At 32.2% G+C, this 26,548-nt stretch overlaps 2 protein-coding genes across 2 annotated transcripts in view; both read right to left on the minus strand.

Moving 5' to 3' along the window:
• Nucleotides 1-2,375: 2,375 nt before the first annotated feature.
• On the minus strand, nucleotides 2,376-4,931 carry LOC139515568 (fibrinogen-like protein 1). Its single transcript, XM_071305146.1, has 3 exons — nucleotides 4,641-4,931; nucleotides 4,231-4,333; nucleotides 2,376-3,334 (listed from the first exon to the last, which is right to left on the minus strand). Exons 1-3 carry the CDS (start codon nucleotides 4,929-4,931, stop codon nucleotides 2,661-2,663), a joined length of 1,068 nt encoding a protein of 355 aa, XP_071161247.1. The 3' UTR covers nucleotides 2,376-2,660.
• A 3,459-nt stretch (nucleotides 4,932-8,390) lies between these two features.
• LOC139518109 (CD109 antigen-like) overlaps nucleotides 8,391-26,548 on the minus strand; it is a 48,071-nt gene continuing 29,913 nt past the window's right edge. The window contains exons 24-37 of the mRNA XM_071309776.1: nucleotides 25,487-25,625; nucleotides 23,239-23,415; nucleotides 21,461-21,542; nucleotides 20,202-20,358; nucleotides 19,762-19,851; nucleotides 18,666-18,843; nucleotides 17,038-17,258; nucleotides 16,550-16,705; nucleotides 15,284-15,346; nucleotides 12,241-12,350; nucleotides 11,795-11,951; nucleotides 10,971-11,073; nucleotides 8,808-8,899; nucleotides 8,391-8,507 (exon numbers count right to left, since the gene is read on the minus strand). Coding sequence (XP_071165877.1) covers nucleotides 8,502-8,507; nucleotides 8,808-8,899; nucleotides 10,971-11,073; nucleotides 11,795-11,951; nucleotides 12,241-12,350; nucleotides 15,284-15,346; nucleotides 16,550-16,705; nucleotides 17,038-17,258; nucleotides 18,666-18,843; nucleotides 19,762-19,851; nucleotides 20,202-20,358; nucleotides 21,461-21,542; nucleotides 23,239-23,415; nucleotides 25,487-25,625 — 1,731 coding nt within the window. The 3' untranslated portion in view covers nucleotides 8,391-8,501. The remainder of the gene's footprint in view (nucleotides 8,508-8,807; nucleotides 8,900-10,970; nucleotides 11,074-11,794; nucleotides 11,952-12,240; nucleotides 12,351-15,283; nucleotides 15,347-16,549; nucleotides 16,706-17,037; nucleotides 17,259-18,665; nucleotides 18,844-19,761; nucleotides 19,852-20,201; nucleotides 20,359-21,460; nucleotides 21,543-23,238; nucleotides 23,416-25,486; nucleotides 25,626-26,548) is intronic.

The following is a 26,548-nucleotide window of genomic DNA, read 5'->3' on the forward strand; positions in this document are numbered from 1 at the left end:
ATGAATTCGATTCTTGTCTACAGTGTTGGAGAGAAATAAAGTTAAATCACAAAAAATACTGAACTCTGAGGAAACTTCAAAAACGGAATGTCCCTAATCATTGTTGAAAATAAACCTAGGTGAGAGGCACATCCCTTAAGAGCCTTTAGTTTCTGATAATGCTTGTTATGCCCCACCTACGATAGTAGAGGGGTAATATGTTTTCTAGTCTGTGCTCCGTTCGTCTGTCCGTCCGTCCGTCTGTGCGTCCGTTCAGGTTAACGTTTTTGGTCAAGGTAGTTTTTGATGAAGCTGAAGTCCTATCAACTTGGAACATGGAAAAGGATAGTGCGAGTGGGGCATCCGTGTACTCTGGACACATTCTTTTTTTATGTATGTATTGATTAATTCTTTTCCGAATATTCCAAAATGACTGGCTAATTATTCAAATAATGTTTTTGCAATGTTTAGTTGCATCAGTATGTTAAGTTAAAATATGATTCTATATAAAGTTTGTAACGTTGAGAAAGTCATAAAATTTACAAAATGATGGAATATATCTAATGTGACTATAGCCATTAGTTTCATTGTAATCTAATAAGTTACCAAAATGCCAAAAGTATCGTTAGGACAGCCGAACACTTGTTTTTTAAATGCAATTGCCCTTGTTCTGTACCAAGTCTGGAAAATTGCAGTTTTATTCTTATAGTTCGTTTTTTGGTGTGTTGCATTGTCGTTTGTTTTTGTTGCACTTCAGTGTTTCTGTTGTTTCGTTGTTTTTTTCTTATATTGGATGTGTTTTCCTTGGTTTTAGTTTGTAACCCGGATTTGTTTTTCTCTAAATCGATTTATGATTATTTTCGAACAGCGGTATACTACTGTTGCCTTCATTTATTCATCAGTGTGGCTAACTAATTCTAAAAGAAGTGTACCCAGTATCGGTAGTACGACCAATGTACTATAATTACTATTTCATTATTCTAAAGCAGTCATTAAGGAAAAGAAAACAAAATGAATATAGGTAGAGTCAACCCAATGTCGTCAAAAATCTAGACGTGTACAGATGTCTATACAATACATCAACTTCTAAACTGTTCTGAGACATTTAAGACCTGAATGTTTTAACATCTGGCATCAACATTTAATTCCCCAAAACATTTTGATATAACAGAAAAGACTATTACTAACGATGGTCTGAAGGTCAACAAACTTGTTCCTCACTGACATGGTTGAGTGAGTAAATATTCTGTCTATTCAATTATTGTAAAGTGAACATTTTGGAATCGTATTTGTTCTACGACTGTACATTTTGTAAGGTGTATATGATGATTTGACCGATCAATGTAAATTTTTTTTTATACACGCAGTCATAGGGAATGGACTTCTTTTTTGTTGTCTTTTGTTTTGCAAATATTTTAATGTTTTAACTAATTTTTATTTATTTAACGTGTAACTGCTCTTATCCATACCCAATTACTATAACATCTTATTATATTTGATGTCCCTCTTGTCTTATATTCCACTTGGACGTAGTAAAATGTTTGTCAGTGTAATTATTCCTCCAGATATTTATAAATGTGTGTTCACTCTGATTGATCGCATTTCATTAATGATAAAATTTCAAATATACTGTTCCAAACAGATTAACGTTTAACACATGATTGCAAGATTTTTGTCTTCTACTGAAAGGCACTTGTTTAAACCACTCAGTATATTCACACTACATCCTTTTATTTTTCTATAATTCCAAGGACGTAATACATATACGTCCTAAGTAATACCAAGAAGGCTAATTTTCCGGCCACCAAGCAGTTCAATAGGAAATCTATATTATTTGTTAAAGCAGAATATGGGTTTTTTATGTTTGATCAGTCAAATTTTAATTAGTATCGGATTACACAAACTTTCCATTTGTGTTAATAAAAAATTTAAAAAAAACATTGACAGTCAACTGTGAACCACCATGGTTGTCTTAAGTAGAAAAAGGTGTAATAACGATAAGGTTAATATGTTGAAAATCAGTCAAAAACATTTAATAGCTTTTGTCTTTTAATGTTGGTGTTAAAAAATAAAAATAGTATGGGGCACTTTCGGGAATTGACACATCGTTTTCCAACCCTTTTCAGACTGCCTGATATTTAATCAATTGTCGATACTATTACTAGTAAATATAAAGGATAAGTCTAATCGGGGATATTTTCGGCGTTAATAAATCAAATCATTACAAGTAAAAAAGCAGACGGATTATATATTTTACATTGTATTTTTCAGTCACCGGTTTGCATGTAAAATATTACATTATTAGACAAAACACCCACATAATTGAGATATTGTTTTTAAATTTACTAGTGATTTGCCAATGATTAGTATTTTGCTGATTATTGACAGTAAGACTTTTTACTAAGACATATAAAGAAGACGTTTATGATGAAACAGTCACTTTGTAATACTATGGATTCATTATTATTCGTTGGATACGTGGGTATAAGTTAACCACGAATTCAAATGGTCAACGAATGATATCTTTTCAATTGGCGGCTATGTAAACAGATATTGGCAAAACCACGAAATTAAATATCCACAAATATGCAAGTTTTCAGCAATCCACGAAAATTGATACCCACGAAAATAAATAGAAACCACAGTACAGTATGCATAAAGTAAATATCAGATAGAACACATCATCTCAATTCTAACCACATTTCCACATACCAGGGAGACCATTCTTTCATATTCTCCTCCCAGAATACTTCATAATCAACCCCAATCCGTTGGTCGTTTGTTGACTGAATAAGTACGCCGTTTGGATTGCAGTAGCCACAATTTCCTGCGTACCCAAACCACCATCCGCTGCCATGTATTTGTGCGCATTTTAGAGAATTGTCCTTGTCATATGTAGAAAAGATGCCACTTTCAACGTATGAAAGACAGTTTCCTAATGTAGGTAGACCAGATAGTGTAGTCGTAGAATCAGAATCAAGTCCAAAAGAGAATTGTGATGCCTCGTCATTGAGTACAAACCCTTCATATTCCTGTTGATAAACTTGACTTTTATATTGGTTTCCCATTTCAAACACAAGTGTATAAAACCCACTGCTTGTGATGTAATGTGTACGAACATTTCCCAGCCAGAAATCTTTGGCTGATGTAAACATATCTCCAAACCCATCCCTGTAGTTATCCCAGGTTTGATTAAATCCAAAACCAGGGTTGTAATGGCGCTGAATGTATGTTCTTGCCCTGAGTTGTGATAGGGAACAGTACACGGGGATTGGTGTAAGAGAGGCTGAGGGTTTTATATAAAGTATACCATCATTTCCGTCATAATATGGAAACGTCTTCCCATTCGTGCAATCTAAAATATATAATCAGAGTAGATAGATACACACAACCTGATGATACTTTACAAAAAACTTCGTTATGACTATATCGAGACTATACTTGTTAAAAATCAATGTTTAGATATGAAACTTGTGACCGGGTTTAGTTCATTGAAAGTTTTGGAACAAATGTAATCTGAATTTTATCACTTTTGGGACAACTCAGGAAAGGAGCCCAATATTGTCATCCGATCTAAATTCGATGGTCTCGTTGGCATTTTCTGGAGAAATCCACTAAAATGAGCAATACCATCATAGTTTATTCAAGTTGAGTGACTTTAATATGCAAAAGCGTGTGATACCATACTTTGATAATACTGAATTAAGTATTCTATCTTACAATTGCGAAATTCCAAGAGATCATACTGTTACATGTACATGAGATTTTAGATTTGTCAAAGATCAAACTGTTACTAATCACCCAACGTCTCTTGTCAAATTTACTGGTAAGAATGTCGTTACGCAATTGGTGAAAATAGTGTTATGCCAAAATTGATTTACACAAAATATTTCAAGGGCATTATATTATTATAATATAAAATAAATAAATCAATGTGGTAAAAAGTAAAATCACAAAAATACTGAATTCGAGGAAATTTCAAAATGGAAAGTCTCTAATCAAATGACAAAATCTTCAGCTCAAACTTATCAAAGAGATTCCATGTCTTCATACAAGCCTAACCGACCAGATAGTATAGTACAATTCAGAAGGAATCAATAGGTCAACTTATGTGATGTAGTTGTGCATAAAGAAAATTTTTGGCAAATCATAATTCTTGGTCAGATTTGTTATGAGCTTTTACGATTCAGATTGCATTATACCAGTAGTTCATTGATGTGACACATTTTAATGAGTTTATGGTAAACTCACCTGAAATTAACGTTTCACAGTTGGTACCTGCATATCCATCTAGACATATACATGTATCGTTTTGATCTAACCGCCCGCCATTTATGCAGGTGCCCTCATCATCCTGTTCAAATCAAAGTATCAAAGGTTCATTCTTGTCATATGTTTAATAAAAACAAATTTAAACAACAAGTACACACCATATATATTTTATTGTTCTCTTTCCATAAAATAACTTTATTGTCATTTATTTCGAACGGACAAAGTGGCTATTATATTATATTTTGATTTTAATAGGCTTAATTCGTATACTTAAATTAAAGTTTTAACGAACGTATTGAAATAACTTATTTAAGTGTACTTATAATTAGCAGTTAAATGTGCAACTTTGAATATAAGTTTTAAGTTCAAATCAGACAAACTATTGTTACCTTAGAGTATAAAACTGCCCCGATTTCCTCTTCACAAATGGTACAAAGTGAATTCCATCCTCTTTCACAAAGTCTACATTCCCCATTAGAACTGTAACTAAAGCTCCAACACTTACTGTTAGATGTACATTTCTGAGCACATTGAATCTCAGAATCTGTGTTTAGAAGTAAAAACGTACTGTTAAGTTTTACAACCCTATTCGCCGTTGCGAAGTTGAATATTGTAATGGTAATTTCCTCAGCTAAAACAACACCGACAAAACTACATAGGAAAAGTAAAGTTGTTACCATTTTCTTGCGTCTCCAACAATACAGGATATCTTAATCGGATCCACCATATACACATTACGATAGTAAGGTTATCGCAATGAGACTATTGATATATAGATCCATCAAATAAAATAAAGCTACAAGATTTTAATGATATTCAGAAATTAGAAACCATCCTGTTCAAATCAAAATATTCTTTAAAAATATATAGAATCAAAGCAAAACTTAGAGATTTTTCTTGTGAACAGCAGCTGCCATTTGGCGTTTTCATTTTTTTTCTTCAAAATGACTGTTTTATTGAATTTCTGTCTTTTCTATGTTAAACCCCAATGCATTACTATTTTATTATTTAGACTGAAAAATGCTGTGAAATGGAAATGATTATTATATTTTTGTTTGTTATTTCTAAGTCAATTATGATTAATTTTTATTCGCCACAAGATCCATATATGTTTGTGAAACTAATGTACAAAACGTATTAATTGACACTATAAAATCAATGTATTAATGCTGTCTATTATAAGCTCTACATCTTTTATATAAGCTTTGGATTTTACATATTTTGGTCACGAGCATCACTGAATAGACATTATTTGTCGAAATGCGCATCTGGTGCAGAAAAAATTGGTACCGTTAATGTTATTACAGATATCAAATGAGCCTCGGGAATATTATTCAAACAGGGGGAAGTCTCTTCAACCTGACAAAACGAGATGTTCGACTATGTCAACTAACGGAACAAGTAGAAAGAAACTGCCATATACATGACTTGATTCATGCAATTGCTTAGTTTTATATGTAGCTGAACTTCCCACTTGTATGACTTTTGTTTTATTATTACCCCATATTGACAAAATTGCGAGCCACCAAATCAGACATAATTGGAATCCAACAGCCAACATTGTGCAAACTTAAACAATCCAAACAACGTACGATCAAATATAACAAAGATACCAACTACCTAAAGGAAACACTTCAAAGTTAATGAAATGATACACAACGTCAACATATGGAATCTGTTACTCAAAATGATCATGTACTATAAGTGAAGTTTGACACTGAATATCTATTCATTAGGGCTCAGAATTTTCCGATGCAATTTTTGAAAACAAATCTTTGACAAAAGCGTTGATGATTGACTGTTTTGCTCAGACACAGATGTGTTCGAATATCGTATGAGTTAAGAAATGTATACTTCATACGTATGTGAAGTTTATTGGGATGCCACATGCGGAGCAGGATCTGCTTACCCTTCCGGAGCACCTGAGATCACCCTTAATTTTTGGTGGGGTTTGTGTTGCTTATTTTTTAGTTTTCTATGTTGTGTCATGTGTACTATTGTTTGTCTGTTTGTCTTTTTTCATTTTTAGCCATGGCGTTGTCAGTTTATTTTCGATTCATGACTTTGACTGTCCCTCTTGTGTCTTTTGTCTCTCTTTTATTCCATATAACGAGATTATCAGTCTCTGAAAGTATCAACATATTCTCATTTACTCGATATCACAATCCTATTTGGTATAATGAGTTTTGATGACAATAGATAAACATGCTGCATTTTGTATTCACCTTTAGCATAATACTTTAATATCATGAAATTTATCACAATGTCATGTATACGTTTAGAGTAAATATATCAAAACTCATGAATAAGTTTTAGATTTTCAAGTAGTTTGGCCTCAAGCATCACTGAAGAGATATTTAATGTCGAAATGCGCATTTGGTGCAAAAAAGAATTAAACCGTTAACCAAAGCCGAGTTCACGCTTAACATGGTGTCTATGTACATTACCATCAATACAAATCAATTCTTACTTGTAGATTAAACGATCGTAGATCTTGTGTGGATCTCAGTCATATGATACTTCAAAATGAAACAGAAAGTTCAATATGCTTTATAAATTGCGAAGAGTTTGTGAACTATTGTGAAGAAAACCTCTTTGTCTATCAACATTTTCAGAAAAGTATTTCTATTGAATTATTGTCTTAACTGCGAGTCTTCTCGTTAGAATTTTTGCCACTGCAAAGCGAAAGTACAATAGAAAAACACGATGAAAGAGAATAAATTGAGTTGAGCTAATAGCTACTGATTTTTTGAACTTGTTTTTATGTTGTGTTGTAATACCACTGTTCCAGGTAATGGAAGGATTGAGCACTCACAAACATGTTTAACCACATCTCATTATGTATGCGCCTGTCTAAAGGGAAGACACCTGTAGTTCAGTGGTTGTTTTTTGTTCATGTCTGATTGTTTTTCGTAAAGTTTTCCTAGTACAATACGAGTTGTTAAGTTTCTAGGAAGTGACTGCACTGCAGATTCGATATTTGCGTACTAGCGTCTACTCAACATTGTTATTAGCTGCAGTTCAAATGTAAAGTTTTTGAGTTTCATAGAAATCAATACCAATTTGACGAAAAGTTTCTTTATACAATGAGTGTTTTAAAATTTCAAACTATAACAATTGATAAACTGGAAAAAAGTAAAAATAGCAAAAGTACCGAACTTGAAAGAAAATTCAAAACGAAAATTCCTTTATCAAATGTCAAAATCAAGAGGTGAAACACTAAAACGAAAGTAAGTGCCTACACGGCTGATGTAAAGAATGTTAGTTCGCAACAAATTAATTTTTAAAATCTTCAGCAGACTAAATATATTGTCGATCACTTCCACTAAAGCTTAGAAATTTGATGAAAGAGTTTTTTTTACCCAAGGTGTTTCGGACGGACAGATAGATAGGCGTCGTTTTTAAGATAAAAGTACAACAATTACAGAATGACTATAGGTTCTAATAAAAGAGTGTCCATTTTCGTCCTATCTACGTACAACAATTACATAATGACTATAGGTTCTAATAGAAGAGTGTCCATTTTCGTCCTATCTATGTACAACAATTACAGAATGACTATAGGTTCTAATAGAAGAGTGTCCATTTTCGTCCTATCTACGTACAACAATTACATAATGACTATAGGTTCTAATAGAAGAGTGTCCATTTTCGTCCTATCTATGTGCATAAAAAGTAAGATAACAACAGAAAACAAATTTCAAGGAAAATTAAAATCGGAAGTCACATTATTTGTTTCGAAAATTAAATTATGAATCAACGACAATTTTGGTATTTCAGTCAAATAAACCGAGGAAAGAATTGTTTCTGTCTTAAACATATCAAAGATGGAAAATTGAAAAAGTAATTGCACACCACATACGATAACTAACAAATAAAGTTAATGTTTCAGTAAATTATATTTCGCATTGTTATCAAGGAAACAAATGACCTTACATAGGTCTATTTTTGTTGCCTTAAATCAAGTTTGGTTGAAACTTGATATCGTCCGGGTTGACTCTTCAAATGAATGACTTATCATTCTCAAAGAAAATAACTCCGTTATTTTGCTTATGTTTATTGCAGCAACGATAATGAGGCAAATATGTTATACATAGAAATATATTCAGGTTTATTAAAAAAACCCACTAAAATACGCATACAAGAAACGAAAAATACATCTTTTATTGGCCTTCAGTATTTACATAAAGTATATAAAAAAATATGGATGCTAGGAGTTCCTCTTGAAAGCCAGTCTTGTCAATTTATCATTACTTCTGAAAAACATAATTGTGAACACAATCGTAATAATAATGTCAAATCCACTTTGTAAATAATATTGTTAAGGATTAAATTTAGTTCTTATGATTTAATTTTTTTAAAACATTATAAGGTATAAATTAATCACACAAAACATAATTTGAATATAACTACAAAATATCTTCCGATCAGTTGAGAAGTTGATTTTTCTATTTAATTTTGGTCTTTTCTATTTTGTTTTGATTAATTAATTGTTATCTTGGCTTGTGTATAATTGTAAGGTCCACATACTTCTATGATGACGGCGCTAGGCTTACCTTGACTTGTACACAATTGTCAGGACCGCATACTTCTATGATGGTGGCACCAGACAGTGCTTTGGATTCGTAAGTCTTTATGACCTCATTACCTTAAAGTAAATGTATGATTAGTGATATGTACATGTCATTTCAAAATACACTTACAAAGAGTCGTATGTCATGTTTGTCGTGTGAAGTTGAGCATGCAATGCCTATCTATGATACACAATCTACATTTTTTGATATAATCAGATATGTTTCATCCCTCGTAATTTCCACCTATCCGGCTAAAGAAAATATTCCGTTTAAACATTTTGGGTTTTTAACAAAACATGATGTTTATAATAATAAAAATAAGAAGATGTTGTAAGATGGTCAACAAGTCAGCTCTCCACAAGAGGCCAAACGACACACAATTCAACAACTGGTGGCCACCGCATGGCCTTTAACAATGAGTTAAATCCAAACCACAAATTCAGCTAATAAAATCCCTTTCATAAGAAAGTGAAACAATTCGAGCAAAACAAAAAAGCGGCTAACAATAATAGAAATGTTTTTGCTGTGTTGATCTCATTGTACTGTGGTAAATCCTTTTTATGATAAATTAATATTAAAATGGACAGAGTTGAGATTAAAAAATCAAAGAAATACACTTCAGTAATTCGAGTACCTAATATAAAAAAGAAGATGTGGTATGATTGCCAATGAGACAACTATCCACAAAAGACTAAAATGACACAGACATTAACAACTATAGGTCACCGTACGGACTTCAACAATGAACAAAGCCCATATCGCATATTCAGCTATAAAAGACCCCGATTAGACAATGTTAAACAATTCAAACGAGAAAACTAACGGCCTTATTTATGTAAAAAAAAATTAACGAACAACAAATCTGTAACACATAAACAAACGACAACCACTGAATTACAGGCTCCTGACTTGGGACAGGCAAATACATAAATAATGTGGCGGGGTTAAACATGTTAGCGGGATACCTAAACAATCTTTACTTTACCAGTTGTTTTTTTAGTTTTAAGCATAATCCATAAAGAGCTCTTTGTACATCCTTTATACTGTTATTTTGATATACTAAAGAGTATTAAACCCACTACAAGTTAATGTCCTTGTCCAAGTCTAAAAACGCTGTCTGTTTGTCGTTGAAATATCTTTTTTTTTATTTTCTTTGCTTATTTTTATTGGTAATGATTACAGATATTGAATACACTGACCAATTACATCACACCTTTATGTACTCGAGGTGATGAAGAACATATAAGAAGTAATGAATGCTCTATCATCTAGATGTTATATAGTTTTGCTGTGGAACGGGCCTTTCTCATTGCACACTCCCTAGTACTTATATTCCTATATATATAAAAAGCTGCTGTCGGATGTTGTGTCTTAATACGTATTTAGATAGCTTGATGGTCTAACACTTGAATCCCTTGAGTAACTCAATTGAGTTAATTCTTACATGACATAAAACACGTTCGTAAAAGATATGAAAGGAAGTGCAACGTAAGTTTATTTGGTTCACATGTCTGCATTGAGGAATTAAAGTATTTGAAGCAGAACTTAAATTATCGTTAGTAATGCTTGCAATTTGGAAATTAAGATTGGTAGACACTTTACCATAAGCGGTAATTCATGTTTGGTTATTGGCTTTAACTTACTTGGTTCATTAACTTCCCACAGTTTGATAGTCACTGTACTGTTTGGTGTTATTCATGTTTGGTTATTGGCTTTAACTTACTTGGTTCATTAACTTCCCACAGTTTGATAGGCACTGTACTGTTTGATGTTATTTATGTTTGGTTATTGGCTTTAACTTACTTGGTTCATTATTTCAGTCACGATGTAGCTAATGGTAATATCTTTGGTTAGCTTGCTTGTTAGCTGAACCGTGAAGTCATTGTTAGGTAAGGTATACTACCCTCCTTTTAAAGTAGCTTAGTCCTACAAAGAGATAGATTGGTTATCTGTTGGGCTAGTCTACTATTAAAAGAGGGTAGTTTACCTAACCTAACAATGACTTCACGGTTCAGCTAACACGCAAGCTAACCAAAGATATTACCTATAGCTTCATACTCACTGAAATCTGCTGTAACTTCCCACAGGTTAATAGGCACTATACTGTTTGGTGTTATTCATGTTTGGTTATTGGCTTTAACTTACTTGGTTCATTAACTTCCCACAGTTTGATAGGTACAGCTTTGTGTCGTGCAACTAAGGCAACTCTCTTGATATCTACAGCAATACACATTTGTGTGGACAAAATCTGTTAAATTGAAAAGAGCAAGAGATGTATTGTGATAATTTTATTTGGTATCTACGAAAATGTTAAATTGAATTTTGTTAAAAATAAGATTATTCTACTTTCAAAATACTATATTTACCGAATAAAACTACAAGAAGTTTTGCCATATTTAAATGCTTTAAAAAACTATTTAAAGAAACACTTGAACTTAGAAAAACACATTTCATTTAAAAACCTCTCTGTAGAGGAATATAACATATACTGGAGTCCCTGGGCCCCTATCATAGAATAAATAATTAATGTTAAAATTTGATTGAAACACCACTTATGATTATTGCAAGAAATCATAAGATTTCAATGTTATAAGATATTTATTTATTTTCAACCTATTATTGCACCAATATATATAGTCAATTGTCGTTTTATTATTTAATACTTCCTTTGTTGGAAAATGCCATTCTGTATACCTTTGTTCATACATGTTGTGCTAGTCTATTTGTTACAATAAAGAAAATTCATTATAAAAAAAACCACAATGTTTATTTATATTTTTAAGTTCTATATATCTTTTTAAGAAATAATTCGATAAATCATTTATATTGTGGCTTAGCTAAGGAATCGTCCATCCTTACGTTACCTACGCATAACCAACGACTGTTCAGCAATAGAATATATGGACATTTACGAATGGTAGGAAAACAGTTTGCAATTTAAGTTTTAAACGAATAGTTTTTATAATTACCGTGTCAAAGTATAAGTTGATTGAACGGAAGCCCTTTTCCACTTTTTTGTACTGTCCTCCAGTATTGGTAGTATCCATTGTTTCTAAGTCTGCTTCAGTCCCAGACGGCAAAGTTATTTCTAGTATTCCCATAGTACTCTGTCCTACCTTCAACCACCTGTGAACATTGATATTTTTTTCTATTTTAGCAATATGAAAGTAGTCAGCAGTTCTGTGTTTGCATGAAATATCATTGATATGGATACAATTATGAAAAAGCTGTTCATAAAACTTTGAATTGTCGAAATACTAAGGATTCTCTACCTCAGGAATAGAATACCTTAACTATATATGGAAGTAGTAAGTGATGTTTAAGTATTTGAAAACGTTATCATAATAAACTTTTTAATTATCTTGGTAGGGAAACGAAATTTATCAGCAGAAAAAAAAGACAAAACATGTATTACCTGAAGCAAGCTTTGAGTGTGAAGCCTTTTGTGGAATCATTAAGTATCGTTGTTGTCAAGGAGAATGCAGGGTCTCTTAATTGTTCATTTACATTGAATGAAACTACAGCCTGCAGATATAAGAGATTATTTTGTAGGTTGCATTAATGAATAATTTTAGTTATATAAAGGTCTAAACATCTACGAGTGAAAATAAAAGATAGTGACAATATAATAACTAGCAGATATTTAGACGAAAACACGAAATAATTAGCCACACAAATATATAAGGCACATACTACATACGATCCTATATTTTTTTTAAATGTATAATTTACCCCATTATACAAAATCTATCACTGACTTTTAACATTTACTGACATACTTAACCCTATCATACACAATCCTCTATTACTCATATTTTTTTAATTCATTTATGACTTTTGAACACCCGTGTACTTATTTACCTTTATTTACCATCATCATACACACACCTTTACGATTTACCTTAACAAGCGCACGAACCATCATCATACTCAATGATTTACTGACACACTTACCTTCATCATACACTATCCTCTACAATTTACCCAAAACAAGCACACGTACCCCTATCAAACTCAATCATTACTGACACACTTACCTGCATCATGTACAATCCTACTCAATTTTTACTGACACACTTATCATCGTCATACACAATCCTGTACAATTTATCTTCATCATACAAAATCCTGTACAGTTAACCTTCATCATACACAATCCTGTACAATTTACAATCATCATACACAATCCTGTACAATTTACCTTCATTATACACAATCCTGTACAATTTACCTTCATCATACACAATCCTGTACAATTTACTTTCATTATACACAATCATGTACAGTTTATCTTCATCATACACAATCCTGTACAATTTACCTTCATCATACACAATCCTGTACAATTTACCTTCATCATACACAATCCTGTACAATTTACCTTCATAATACACAATCCTGTACAATTTACCTTCAACATACACAATCCTGTCAATTTACCTTCATCATACACAATCCTGTACAATTTACCTTCATCATACACAATCCTGTACAACTTACTTTCATCATACACAATCCTGTACAATTTACCTTCATCATACACAATCCTGTACAATTTACCTTCATTATACACAATCCTGTACAATTTAGCTTCATCATACACAATCCTGTACAATTTACCTTCAACATACATAATCCTGTCAATTTACCTTCCCCATACACAATCCTGTACAATTTACCTTCAACATACACAATTCTGAACAATTTACTTTCATCATACACAATCCTGTACAATTGACCTTCATCATACACAATCCTGTACAATTTACCTTCAACATACACAATCCTGTCAATTTACTTTCATCATACACAATCCTGTACAATTTACCTTCATTATACACAATCCTGTACAATTTACCTTCATCATACACAATCCTGTACAATTTACCTTCAACATACATAATCCTGTCAATTTACCTTCATCATACACAATCCTGTACAATTTACCTTCAACATACACAATTCTGTACAATTTACTTTCATCATACACAATCCTGTACAATTTACCTTCATCATACACAATCCTGTACAAATTACCTTGAACATACACAATCCTGTCAATTTACCTTCATCATACACAATCCTGTACAATTTACCTTCATCATACACAATCCTGTACAATTTACTTTCATCATACACAATCCTGTACAATTTACCTTCAACATACACAGTCCTGTACATTTTACCTTCATCATACACAATCCTGTACAATTTACCTTCATACAATGTACCTTCACCATACACAATCCTGTACAGTATACCTTTAATATACACAATCCTTTATAATTTACATTCATCATACACAATCCTGTACAGTTTATCTAAAACATACACAATCCTGAACAATTTACCTTCATCATACACAATCCTTTACAATTCACCTTCAACATACACAATCCTGTACAATATACCTTCATCATACACAATCCTGTACAATTAACCTTCATTATACACAATCCTGTACAGTTTACCCTCATCATTCACAATCCTGTACAGTTTACCTTCAACATACACAATTCTGTACAATGTACCTTTATCATACACAATCCTGTACAATTTACCTTCATCATACACAATTCTGTACAATTTACCTTCATCATACACAATCCTGTACAATTTACCTTCATCATACACAATCCTGTACAGTTTACCTTCATCATTCACAATCCTGTACAGTTTACCTTCAACATACACAATTCTGTACAATGTACCTTTATCATACACAATCCTGTACAATTTACTTTCATCATACACAATCCTGTACAATTTACCTTCATCATACACAATCCTGTACAATTTACCTTCATACAATGCACCTTCACCATACATAATCCTGTACAGTTTACCTTCAATATACACAATCCTTTATAATTTACATTCATCATACACAATCCTGTACAGTTTACCGAAAACATACCTGAACAATTTACCTTCATCATACACAATCCTTCACAATTTATCTTCATCATACACAATCCTGTACAATATACCTTCATCATACACAATCCTGTACAATTTACCTTCATCATACACAATCCTGTACAGTTTACCTTCATCATTCACAATCCTGTACAGTTTACCTTCAACATACACAATCCTGTACAGTTTACCTAAAACATACACAATCCTGTACAATGTACCTTTATCATACACAATCCTGTACAATTTACCTTCATCATACACAATCCTGTACAATTTACCTTCATCATACACAATCCTGTACAATTTACCTTCATCATACACAATCCTGTACAGTTTACCTTCATCATTCACAATCCTGTACATTTTAACTTTATCATACATAATCCTGTACAGTTTACCTTTATCATACACACTCCTGTACAATTTACCTTCATCATACACAATCCTGTACAATTTACCTTCATCATACACAAACCTCTACAATTTACCTCCAGCATACACAAACCTCTATAATTTACCCAAACAAGCACACTTACCTCTACCATACACCATCCGCTGCCACTAGCAGTTACTGATACACTTTTCACAGTGTTGGGAATCTGAAAAAGAAAACATGTAAACATAATTGCCTAACTAATCTTCATGCTTAGATCATTTTTCAATTTATTCTTTGTTTCAAAATGCACTGATCAAAGTTTGTCAATATATAACTAAAACCAACTGTCGTACAAGTGTGAGTTGTTGCCAGCTATAAAACGAGGCTTTACCTACTATTGTCGTCATAAATAAACTCATCATTGATAACATGATTAAAATTTAATATTTACGCCAGACGCGCGTTTCGTCTACGAAAGACTAATCAGTGACGCTCGAATAAAAAATATTGAAAAGGCCAAATAAAGTACGAAGTTGAAGAGCATTGAGGACCAAAAATTCCTAAAAGTTTTGCCAAATACCACTAAGGTGATCTGTACCAGTGGTAGAAAAGCCTTAGTATTTCAATAATTCAACTTTGTTAACAGTTAATTTATAATTATGAACATATCAATGATAACTCAATTCAACACAGAAGTGCTGACTACTGGGCTGGTGTTACACTCGGGAATTTATTTCTCAACCAGCATTGGCATCGAATCAATGGTTGTAAATAAACTCTTCACAGATACAAGGATTGCAATTTTATATTTACGCTAACAAAAAGACTCATCAGTGACGAAATTCAGAATATGGTAATTGTTTACCAATTGTTCCGTAAGTTGATAAATTAGATCATAAGCCTGGTATGAGTTTACGTTTGGGTTCATTGTTTTATTTAATTGTTTCTATATATGTTGCATTGTCGTTTGTTTTTTGTTGCACTTGTTCTGTTTTTTGTTTTCCTCTTATAGTTGATGTGTTTTCCTCGGTTTTAATTTGTAACCCAGATTTGTTTTCACTCAATTGATGTATGACTTTTGAACAGCGGTATACTACTGTTGCCTTTATTTTCTATTTGGACACAATGCTAAGAACAGGGAGCTCGTACATCATCTTCTTAATTATAATTAGATATTTTAGAATGTGTATGTCTATTTTTTTTATCAAAATACCAAACTTATGATTTTTCTAGTGAACTAAAATTAAGAATACTAACTAATCCAAGCAGAACTGACCATTGGCAGTTTGTCCGTTGCCTTAAAACCATATAATCTTTCAATCTGTTAAACTTTGCAGAAGTATGGCTTTGAAAACATTTGTATAAACACATGAATAAACATTTGCACACAAGAAAACATTCTTAAAATCATTCGATTATAACTTACATCTTTATTCTGTAAAACCAAAGCATTTTGGTTGTTCACCGTGAATTTTGCACCTGCAGCCCAGGTCCCACCTTTAGTATTGACAGTCATTTGAAAATTGGGGGCGTAAAGCTTTCCTCCAAGTCCTGACAATGCCTGGACGGCTATCACTGTATCCTGTAAGACACACAGAGTTATAATAATACACCACATTTGAACCAATGATATACACAAGTTTTTTTGTTAACTGTTGTTTGTCTTCTCGTTTTTTCTCTCGTTATTTTGCCATTTGGTTGTCAGTATGTTGCAAGTTGTCCGATAAACGGTAAAATTAAATGATATATTGCTTCAATAAATATTACGCCAAGTGTATTTGTAATTCATTTTACACCATGACAAGTCTAAATAAAATGAGCATACAAATGAAGAAACAAAAATAACTGCTACAATACCTTTTGCATCTGTAGGTTATATATTAGCATGAGTATGATTATATCACTAATGTTTACCTGTGTAGAAATAAATCCACCACTTGGATTTCTTTGTCTAGCTAACCATTTTAACACACGAATGCCATTAGTTGTATCATCCCTCAAGTTGTAACCTAACAGTACATATGATGTAAGTTCTACATCTAAAGCTCTGACGTTATTGCGTGGTGACCTCCATGATTTCCAAGGCTGTATCCTATCTGATTGGCTTTCAGGTAATACCCAATATTTTTCACTATCTTTAAAAGGACATAAAGCATGTATAAATAATTTTGTACTCCCACTACATATTCATATGAAATAATACAGAAAGTATATACACTCGTTTTTATAAATATTATACTGTTGGTTTTCCCGTTTGAATAGTTTAACAAAAGTCATTTAGACCGTTGATAGCTTACTGCTCAGTGTGAGCAAAGGCTCCGTGATGAGGACCATACTTTGACCTATAATGGACTTCTGTTACACATTGTGACTTGGATTGAGAGTTGTCTCATTGGCACTCATACCACATCTTCTTATATCTATATATTCAAAATACCCGACGAACATGATATCCAACCTTCACCTTTTAACTATACTTTTTTTTCGCATGCTTTTAGCGATCACAAATGTTCTGTCCAACCAGTTATGGTTGGAAATTTTACACCCTGTAAACCCAATGTCCGAGGGGTTAAGATTAAGACTTTGAAACATCTCTACTACGATACTGCTTCTTGCCTTTTTAACGGCGAACGTTTGATTGATATCTAAAGTTTCTTTTTCAGTTGACATTTTGGCTTTACACTAAATCGACCGACTTTTCAGATCCTATATATTGGATTGATTTTAATTTGTCTTCTTTTCTGAATTTGATTGAAACGTTTATCATCTGATTTTAACAGCCGTCAACACATTCACAAGCATCATTTTCTTTCAAAAAGTATTTAGAAAGTCCAGTTACTTCAATATGAAAACTACAATTTTAATTATCAGAATGAAATACAGAGTTGTGGACTGGTATAGTTAACGAGACAACTATCAAATATTGTCCATAAGGACTTGGCTTTAAGGAACTTTATGGTCACCAAATAAAAGACTAACATCCATAACGTTATTCAGCTATTAAAAACACCATACGAAAAGATATAAAAAAACTATTGAAACAAACTAAATCAGCGTCATAATTTATGACATAACAATAAACTATGAACAAATACAAGAGACATCCACCAACGACGGAAACTGAAATCATTATGTTAAAAAACGAATTATTTATTTCAGAATTTGAAAGCAATAAAATATCTACATTGCCTAACGTACAAAAAGAGGGGACGGCTAACTATTCAAGTATATGAACAATTAAATTCATTGGCTAATTTTTATGAAAATGCAAATATTTTTTAAAAACACATTAGTCATACAAGTGATAGGTTTAGCTAGCTATCAAACCAGGTTTAATCCACCATTTTCTACATAAGAAAATGCCTGTACCAAGTCAGGAATATGCCATTTGTTTTATGTGTTCGAGCTTTTGATTTTGCCATTTGATAAGAGCCTTTCCGTTTAGAAATTTACCTTGGAGTTCAGTATTTTTGTGATTCTTCTTTTTAAGAGATTGCAATGAATTATAGTTCCATAAAACTTGATAATATATTACTCATTACCAGTGGTGTTTGATTTCTTCTCAATTTCTCTTAGAATGGCATCAGTTGAAGAATGCTTCACCAATGACAAGGCGTAAAATGATATAGCAAGTTCGTATAAGTTATCCATTGACACAGGTGCTCCCTTTGCAGTATAATCTGTTGCTTTCTGGATAGCAGTAGTAACTTGTTGCTTAATCTGAAATGCCAATGAACGATTAGTCGTATAAATTTATTAAAATATTTTTCTTCCTTTCTTTTTGAATATTTTCTTCTCCAACAACTTGAAATATCCTAGAAACAAATTAGTCATCTTTGGTCGAAATCAGATCACTTACCCTTATTTTAAATTTATCCAATGTACTAGACAAACATACATAGAAGTACATCCTATAATATATATATATATATATTTATGATATAACAATAACGAGGCCAAATTTGTTAGCCGGCAAGGGGGGAACACGACGAATGAAATAATTGAACTTTATATATGATGAATATAGGACAATGGTGTTGCTTAAATTAATATACCATTTCAGGCATCTTTGTTTTTCCCCATTATAAACATTACCAATAATAACTAATTTCCGGGTCGAATCCGATACCGATACGAATAGTATGTTGCCTGTTACATGTGTTACCTATTATATAATTTGTACCTTCCGCATCTGTCAGGCGCACCACCAAACGGTGTATTTGGGATTAACTATAGCCACTGGTCATAATCACACATAAATTTCCATATAATTGATATTACCAAAAATTAATAAGTAACAGGTCGACGGGTTCAAACAGAACAATTTTGAAAGCAGAAAAATACGTGCATCTTATAATCAGCATGACTTTATCAGATTACAACACACATTCTAAAAATTCAGGGTAAAAATAAGGTTTATACATAATTAGATACTATAATTCAGTAACGGACCAGCTATGTCGCTGATATGTTCTAATTTATGCATAAGACAATATATGAAAAAAAAGATAATAACGGACTCAATTCATCTCATTTACAAGCGCTTTCACTGCATTTATAGATCTTCAGGCAATCTGAGTCAAATTTAAGGTATTTTTACTGTATTGTGAATTTCGGTTATAATGAGGGGAAACTAACCTGTGGAGATACTTGATCATTAGCTCTTGCTTCGTGTAGTGCGATCAGTACAAATGCTGTAAGGCTTCTTTTACTGGAAACGGAACCTCCCTGAAATATCAACACACAAATAAATTCTGTGTGACGTAACATTCTATCAAACACGCAACTCTCCACTCGAGTTGATGTGAATATTTCATTTTTTTTATCGGTTACTTATTATAGGTTGCTGTTGACGATGTCGTCTTTTAAATTGGTTGTTGCCACATTCGCCCTAAATGTAACGATTTATTTTTATGTAAAACCTATTCTTTTTCTAACGTCCCCTTTTGTAATTTAAGCATTTGGATGGAGAGTTGTCTCCTTGGCACTCATACCACATCTTCCTATATCTATTGTAATCAGTTTAATATTTTTCAAATATATGCTTTGACAATGAGCAAGTACAGAATGATACTGACCTGCATTTCCTTATGAATAACAATCCCCAGTTCATTGAATGCCCCTGATGGATCCTGTTGTCTTATAAGCCATTGAATAGCCTTTGTCATCACGTTAATGTCGATAAAAGTCAAGCCTGATGCTTGAGCAAAGGATTTGACTACAAATGCGGTTAACCTGGAAACCAAAGGACAACAATTGTATTACAAAAATAAGCTGTAATTAAACCAATCGTATTACAAAAATAAGCTGTAATTAAACTTCTGTTGTTGATCGGTTTTACATGTGGCAAAATGACATGAAATCATCATGGCATAAGTTTAACTGTCAACATCACGAATGGGTTAAATACGATGTACGTGTTCCAAGACTATAGCTATGTGTTTCTGCGGTCTTAGAAAAAAACAAGACTATAATTGAGACTAAGTATGGATTTGAGATGCAAAACCAAAGACGACCACCCTAGTCATGTCCCATTTTGAATTCCCCTTAGTTTTTTGTAAAAGGTTTGCTGTTTGCAAGGATGTCCTTTTTCCCTTAAATGCAACCTATCTAATTACACTTATCAATGTATTTGTACTTGCATGACTAACACGACGGATGTCACGTGTTGATCTGCTACGGAGAACCTTTGGTTTTGATGGGGTTCGTATAACTCAGTCTTTATTTTTTTCTGTTGTGTTTTTTATACTGTGTTTTTATTTGGTCTTTTCCTTATTTGCCATGGCGTTGTCAGTTTATTTTTGATTTATGAACTCAAAGCTCCTTTTGTTATCTTTCGCTTTCCTTTATCATAACATTTTCTTTGTAATCGAATAATAGTTACATGTGGGTTGACCATTTCGAAAGTTCTTGATTTTATTTACAATTAATCTACAATTTTCATTTTCTCATTATGATTTTTATGACAAAAAAAATTTAAATATCCTCTCATTTCAAAATAACACGGAAATACAAATAGTTCGGAGATCTTTTTTAAAAGTCTTGATTGGAAAACTATATATCTTATCAGTTCATGGAGCAGCAGTTATATTGATGTATGTCTATGACGTTGAACTGTTTAACAATATTATGTCATATGATAAAGCCATATAATATTGAGGAGTTGTGGAAAACATTCGAGAGGAGAAACCTAATAAAACCAGAATATATCGAAGAGTCGTCCAAGAGTATTCTGTGTCAAACCTATTATAAAACATAATGATATCAAGGAGTTATCATATTATCTGAAAATACACCCCCCACCCCAAAAAAAACGAAAGATAAAATTAAACCTTACCAGGTAGATCCACTTTTATCGTTTGTTCCAAACGCACTGAAAGAACCATCGTTATGTACAAATGAAAGTTCCCTTTGATAACCTAAAAAAGTTCTTTATTGTAAATGATTAAATGAAATACATGGTTGATTCAAAGAGGCCGTATAGAATGTAAAATGATATTATTTGATTCGACCTATCATGATTTTTTTTATGACACTTGTATGGAAACAACTCTTAATTTCCGAAGTGTCTAACCATCTGGCTGAAAAACATATTTGGTAGTTAAAAATATTTTTGAGTAAAAGTTTGAAAATCAAATCATCATACTTTTAACAAGTATTATAAACTGAGAATCGGTTCAATTTAGTTTCATAAATGAATGGCCAACGTAGATAAAAATATCTCGATTTTTATGATTATACCATATCTTGTAAAAACACCACTCGGATTTAAATCAAATAATTTCTGAACCTGACATTATCACTATGCTTGATTGACAATATAAATGTATTTGTTACGTTTGGCAGACTTGTTTGTTTTCTATCTCCATTGGAACTAATTGTTTTCCTTCTTCCTAACGTACTTGTTCTTTTACTCGTTTGAGACAGAGAGTGGCTGTCGTTCATTAATGGCTTTCAAATGGCTTTTCATTAATCGTTTTGTAATAAATAAGGCCGTTAGTTTTCTTGATTGAATTATTTCATATTTTTTCAATTCTAGATCTTTTATAGCCGATAACTGTATTGTTGTTTCTCATTTTTGAAGGCAGTATTGTTGCCTATAACTACTAACAATCACTTCATTTGAACTTTGGTGAATAGTTGTCCCATTTTGTTTTTGTTTTTATACAGGAGCTTCTTACGGAGAATGATAAGTTAGTACTATTTTTTGTCTTTACTCTAAGTAGATGAAGTATGGTTCAAAGACTATGTTGAACGCATCTGTCCTATCGAACTTGAAATCTAGGTTACCACATACACAGTTAAGTCATCCCCTAATATAGGATTGTAGACATTTGTAATGGCAGTCGATTGAGAACTATATTTTACGACAAAAAAGGGTTGAGGTCAGCTTTCCAAATGAGGAAGTTCTATTTTCTATGAAGCAACACTCCACCAGCACCAGCATAAGACACATATAGAAGTATATAGACTCAAGTTAAACGTATGTTTCAATGATTATTTCCCTCCCTGATTGAAGGTATCTGCATACAAGGGAGATATAAAACCAAGAGATCCGAGTGGAAATTTTGTTTTGGATTTTCAAGTACTTTAGCCTCTAGCACCTGAAGATACATTATTTGTCAATCGGAACGTCAACCTTTGTAACGTTAATATTCCTTTAGTCATCCTTTTGAAAATTTCAAAGATGCCTTTAGATTGACCGTTATGGTATATTTATTTCATAGACAGTGACAGATATATTAATTAGGTCGTAATTATAATCCATCCCTTTCAGCACATGAGAAATCACCTTTATCAGACTTATCACCAAATGTGAACGTCATCAAGACGACGGATACAACATGTGAATAGGATCTGAGATAACCTTTTTTATAGGATTCATGTCATCAGTCTGTGGTTTTTCTTATTATGCTTTGTAGAATGTTGTCTGTCGTTTGGTGGTGTTCTTTGTAGAATGTTGTCTGTCGTTTGGTGGTGTTTTTTATCGCGTATTCTGATGAGTTTGAATATCCTTTAGCTATCTTCCACCTGTTTAATAATTATCAGCATATCATCAAAAGTTTTTTTTATAAAATTATACACAATGACCGATGATTAGAAACGTTATACTACCTCCTTCTAGAAATTTAGCTGTTTTCTTCTTTATTTCTTCTGTAAGTCGGCTAGTTGCTTTCAGATAAGCACTAACGTAAACATTTGGTGTAAAACTTATCATATTTTGTTCTCCACTTCCTGATGAAGTCTGAAGGAGATCTCCCAATCCTGCCAATGTTGCTCCTAGTAAATCTCCTGACAAAATAAGAGTGAACGTCATTATCATACTTAATATAGTGATACAACAATTAATAAGCATAAATACTGCATTTGTTTTGTCAACAAGTGGTAGCTTGTACAGTTTACATCTGTGTCCAAAAGTTGCATGATTAATTGGCAGTCATACCAAATCTTCTCATTCTAGTGTAGAGTAAATCAAATTTGAAAGATAAAAAAGTGTCTTTCTTAATATATTTACTGATGCCGCTTTCTCCTTGCTGAACTGTGATGTCGATAGACAACTCCATCAGTGTGTGGCTATTTACATTACAAATATATTCAGAGACTAGGAGAACAATTAGAAAAAATCTTACTTCTATTTTTCTATAACATACCATAACCGTGTTTATTCTGTTATTTAGAAACCTGTTTTACAGCTTATAGATATAGGAAGATGTAGTATGAGTGCCAATGAGACAATCTCCATCTAAGTCACACTTTACCTAATAGATAGTTAAAATACAATTATTACGTCATAGTACAATGGAAAAATTTGTCTTTAGTTGATAACTTTGTTAAATCAAATGGCTCTTTAAATGATATGGTTTCAGTTATTCTTCCTTTCAGAAAACTTTTGAAATTACAGTAATTGTCAAATTAAACAACACTCACATTTATCTTGATGATATTTTTTAAAGATTTTATTTAAAGATACTGCCGAAATTTACCCAAAAGGAATTTACTTAAATCAAATGAAAGCGATAATACCTGTCCTTTTCTAGATTTAGATATTTAAGTTTTGCACGTTAAACTCCACACTACAAATTTACGACAAAAGAGACGATTTTTCGTTCCCTTATGATATTTTCCTTTTTTGGGGATGTAGATGTTCCTTTGGCCCCATCATGAATTGTTTATATTTCACGAGTCGTTCGCTGTGCCCGTGCCTCTTGTGTCATTTTAGATTTAAAAGAAAGTAATCTATGAATTACTGGAAAATTATCAATTCAGGCTTCGCAAATTACTTCAAACCTTTACTAATTTCTTCAATAGATTAAAAGATTCTGGTTTGAAGCATGGTTGTACTTGTACAAAACGTATTCTAAACGGGAAAGCACTTTCTCATTTTTACGGAGATGTTGATTACCGTTCACCATGCGATATGGGCTTTGCTCATTGTTGAAGGTCGTGCAATGACATGCGGTTGTTAATTTCGGTGTCCTTCATAATCACATAAACACGTCTTCCTTTTAACATACAAAAAAGTTAAATCACGCCGAACGATATGGTATAGGTAGATATAACTATGCACAAAGTAAAGAAGTATACATTAGTAAATATAATCCTGGTACCTTTGATAACTATTAATAACGTATTATAATCCTGGTACATTTGATAACTATTAATAACGTATTATAATCCTAGTAACTTTGATAACTATTAATAACGTATTATAATCCTGGTACCTTTGATAACTATTAATAACGTATTATAATCCTGGTACCTTTAATAACTATTAATAACGTATTATAATCCTGGTACCTTTGATAATTATTAATAACGTATTATAATCCTGGTACCTTTGATAACTATTAATAACGTATTATAATCCTGGTACCTTTGATAACTATTAATAACGTATTATAATACTGGTACCTTTGATAACTATTAATAACGTATTATAATCCTGGTACCTTTGATAACTATTAATAACGTATTATAATCCTGGTACCTTTGATAACTATTAATAACGTATTATAATACTGGTACCTTTGATAATTATTAATAACGTATTATAATCCTGGTGCCTTTGATAACTATTAATAACGTATTATAATCCTGGTACCTTTGATAACTATTAATAACGTTTTATAATCCTGGTTCCTTTGATAACTATTAATAACATATTATAATCCTTGTACCTTTGATAACTATTAAAAACGTTTTATAATCCTGGTACCTTTGATAACTATTAATAACGTATTATAATCCTGGTACCTTTGATAACTATTAATAATGTTTTATAATAGTGGTGCTTTTGATAACTATAATATCGTATTATAATCCTTGTACCTTTGATAACTATTAAAAACGTATTCAAACTCACCGATAACTTGTATCTTAATAAACTCTGAATCTTTCACAAGATTTGGCGGGAATGACAGAGGTATGTTATCTGTAAAGCTTCTTTTTTGTCGAAGGTCAATAAGTAATGGTACGTTATAGCTTTGTTTGGAACCTTCTGCCTACAATATATTTGAAAGAAAATTTCCAATTGACATGCTCTGTCTATTTAAATTCATACCATTAATGTGTATATCTTAACACACACTCCCACATATTGACGCTTCAGAGAAAATAAAGAAGAGGGGAACTATGAAAATACGATACGAAATATCGAAAGATACTACCTCAACAATAATACAATATAGTAAAAAGTAAAATCACAAAAATACTGAACTCAGAAGAAAATCAAATCGGAAAGTCTCTAATCATGGCAAAATTCAAATGACAAAACACATGAAACACTAATGGACAACAACTGTCGTATTCCTGACTTGGTATAGGCATTTTCAAACTTAGAAAATAGTGGATTAATAATGTACCTGGTATTAAAACCTGAAACAATTCAAGAAAACCAACGGCCTTATTAATAACAAATAAATGTAAGACAAGTAGTTATGACAGACATGAAACAATGACAACCACTGAACTACAGGCTCCTGACTTGGGACAGGAACATAGATAATGTGATTTGACATCTTTGTGCATGATAACCCTCGGATAAGCCTGGAATTGTGTTGCAGCTCTTGAAACACTGTTAAAAGCTCATGACAACTTATCAGATAAATCAGTATCTCCCGGAATAAAGCATCAATCAATTCTCTACCAAGATGTTAAGTGTAAATACGTCACAAAAAATGTACAATTCTATTTGGAGTTTTAAGGTGGTGCTTAGTTGTTATGAATATCGCATACCAAACAGGCTCATTATGTCATAGAAGATTGTTAAATTCACGCAAGTCAAATTCGTGTTTTGTTCATGATATGTCAGCATATGAGATTACCAATACAACTTGAATTCATCATTTGAAAATTAATATTTTAAATGAGAAACGATGTAAATGTATTTGGAAAGTTTTCTTTTTTTTTGCCTATCTGTGGTTTT

The sequence above is a fragment of the Mytilus edulis genome, chromosome 3, assembly GCF_963676685.1.
Source record: "Mytilus edulis chromosome 3, xbMytEdul2.2, whole genome shotgun sequence".
NCBI classification, from domain to species: Eukaryota; Metazoa; Mollusca; class Bivalvia; order Mytilida; family Mytilidae; genus Mytilus; species Mytilus edulis.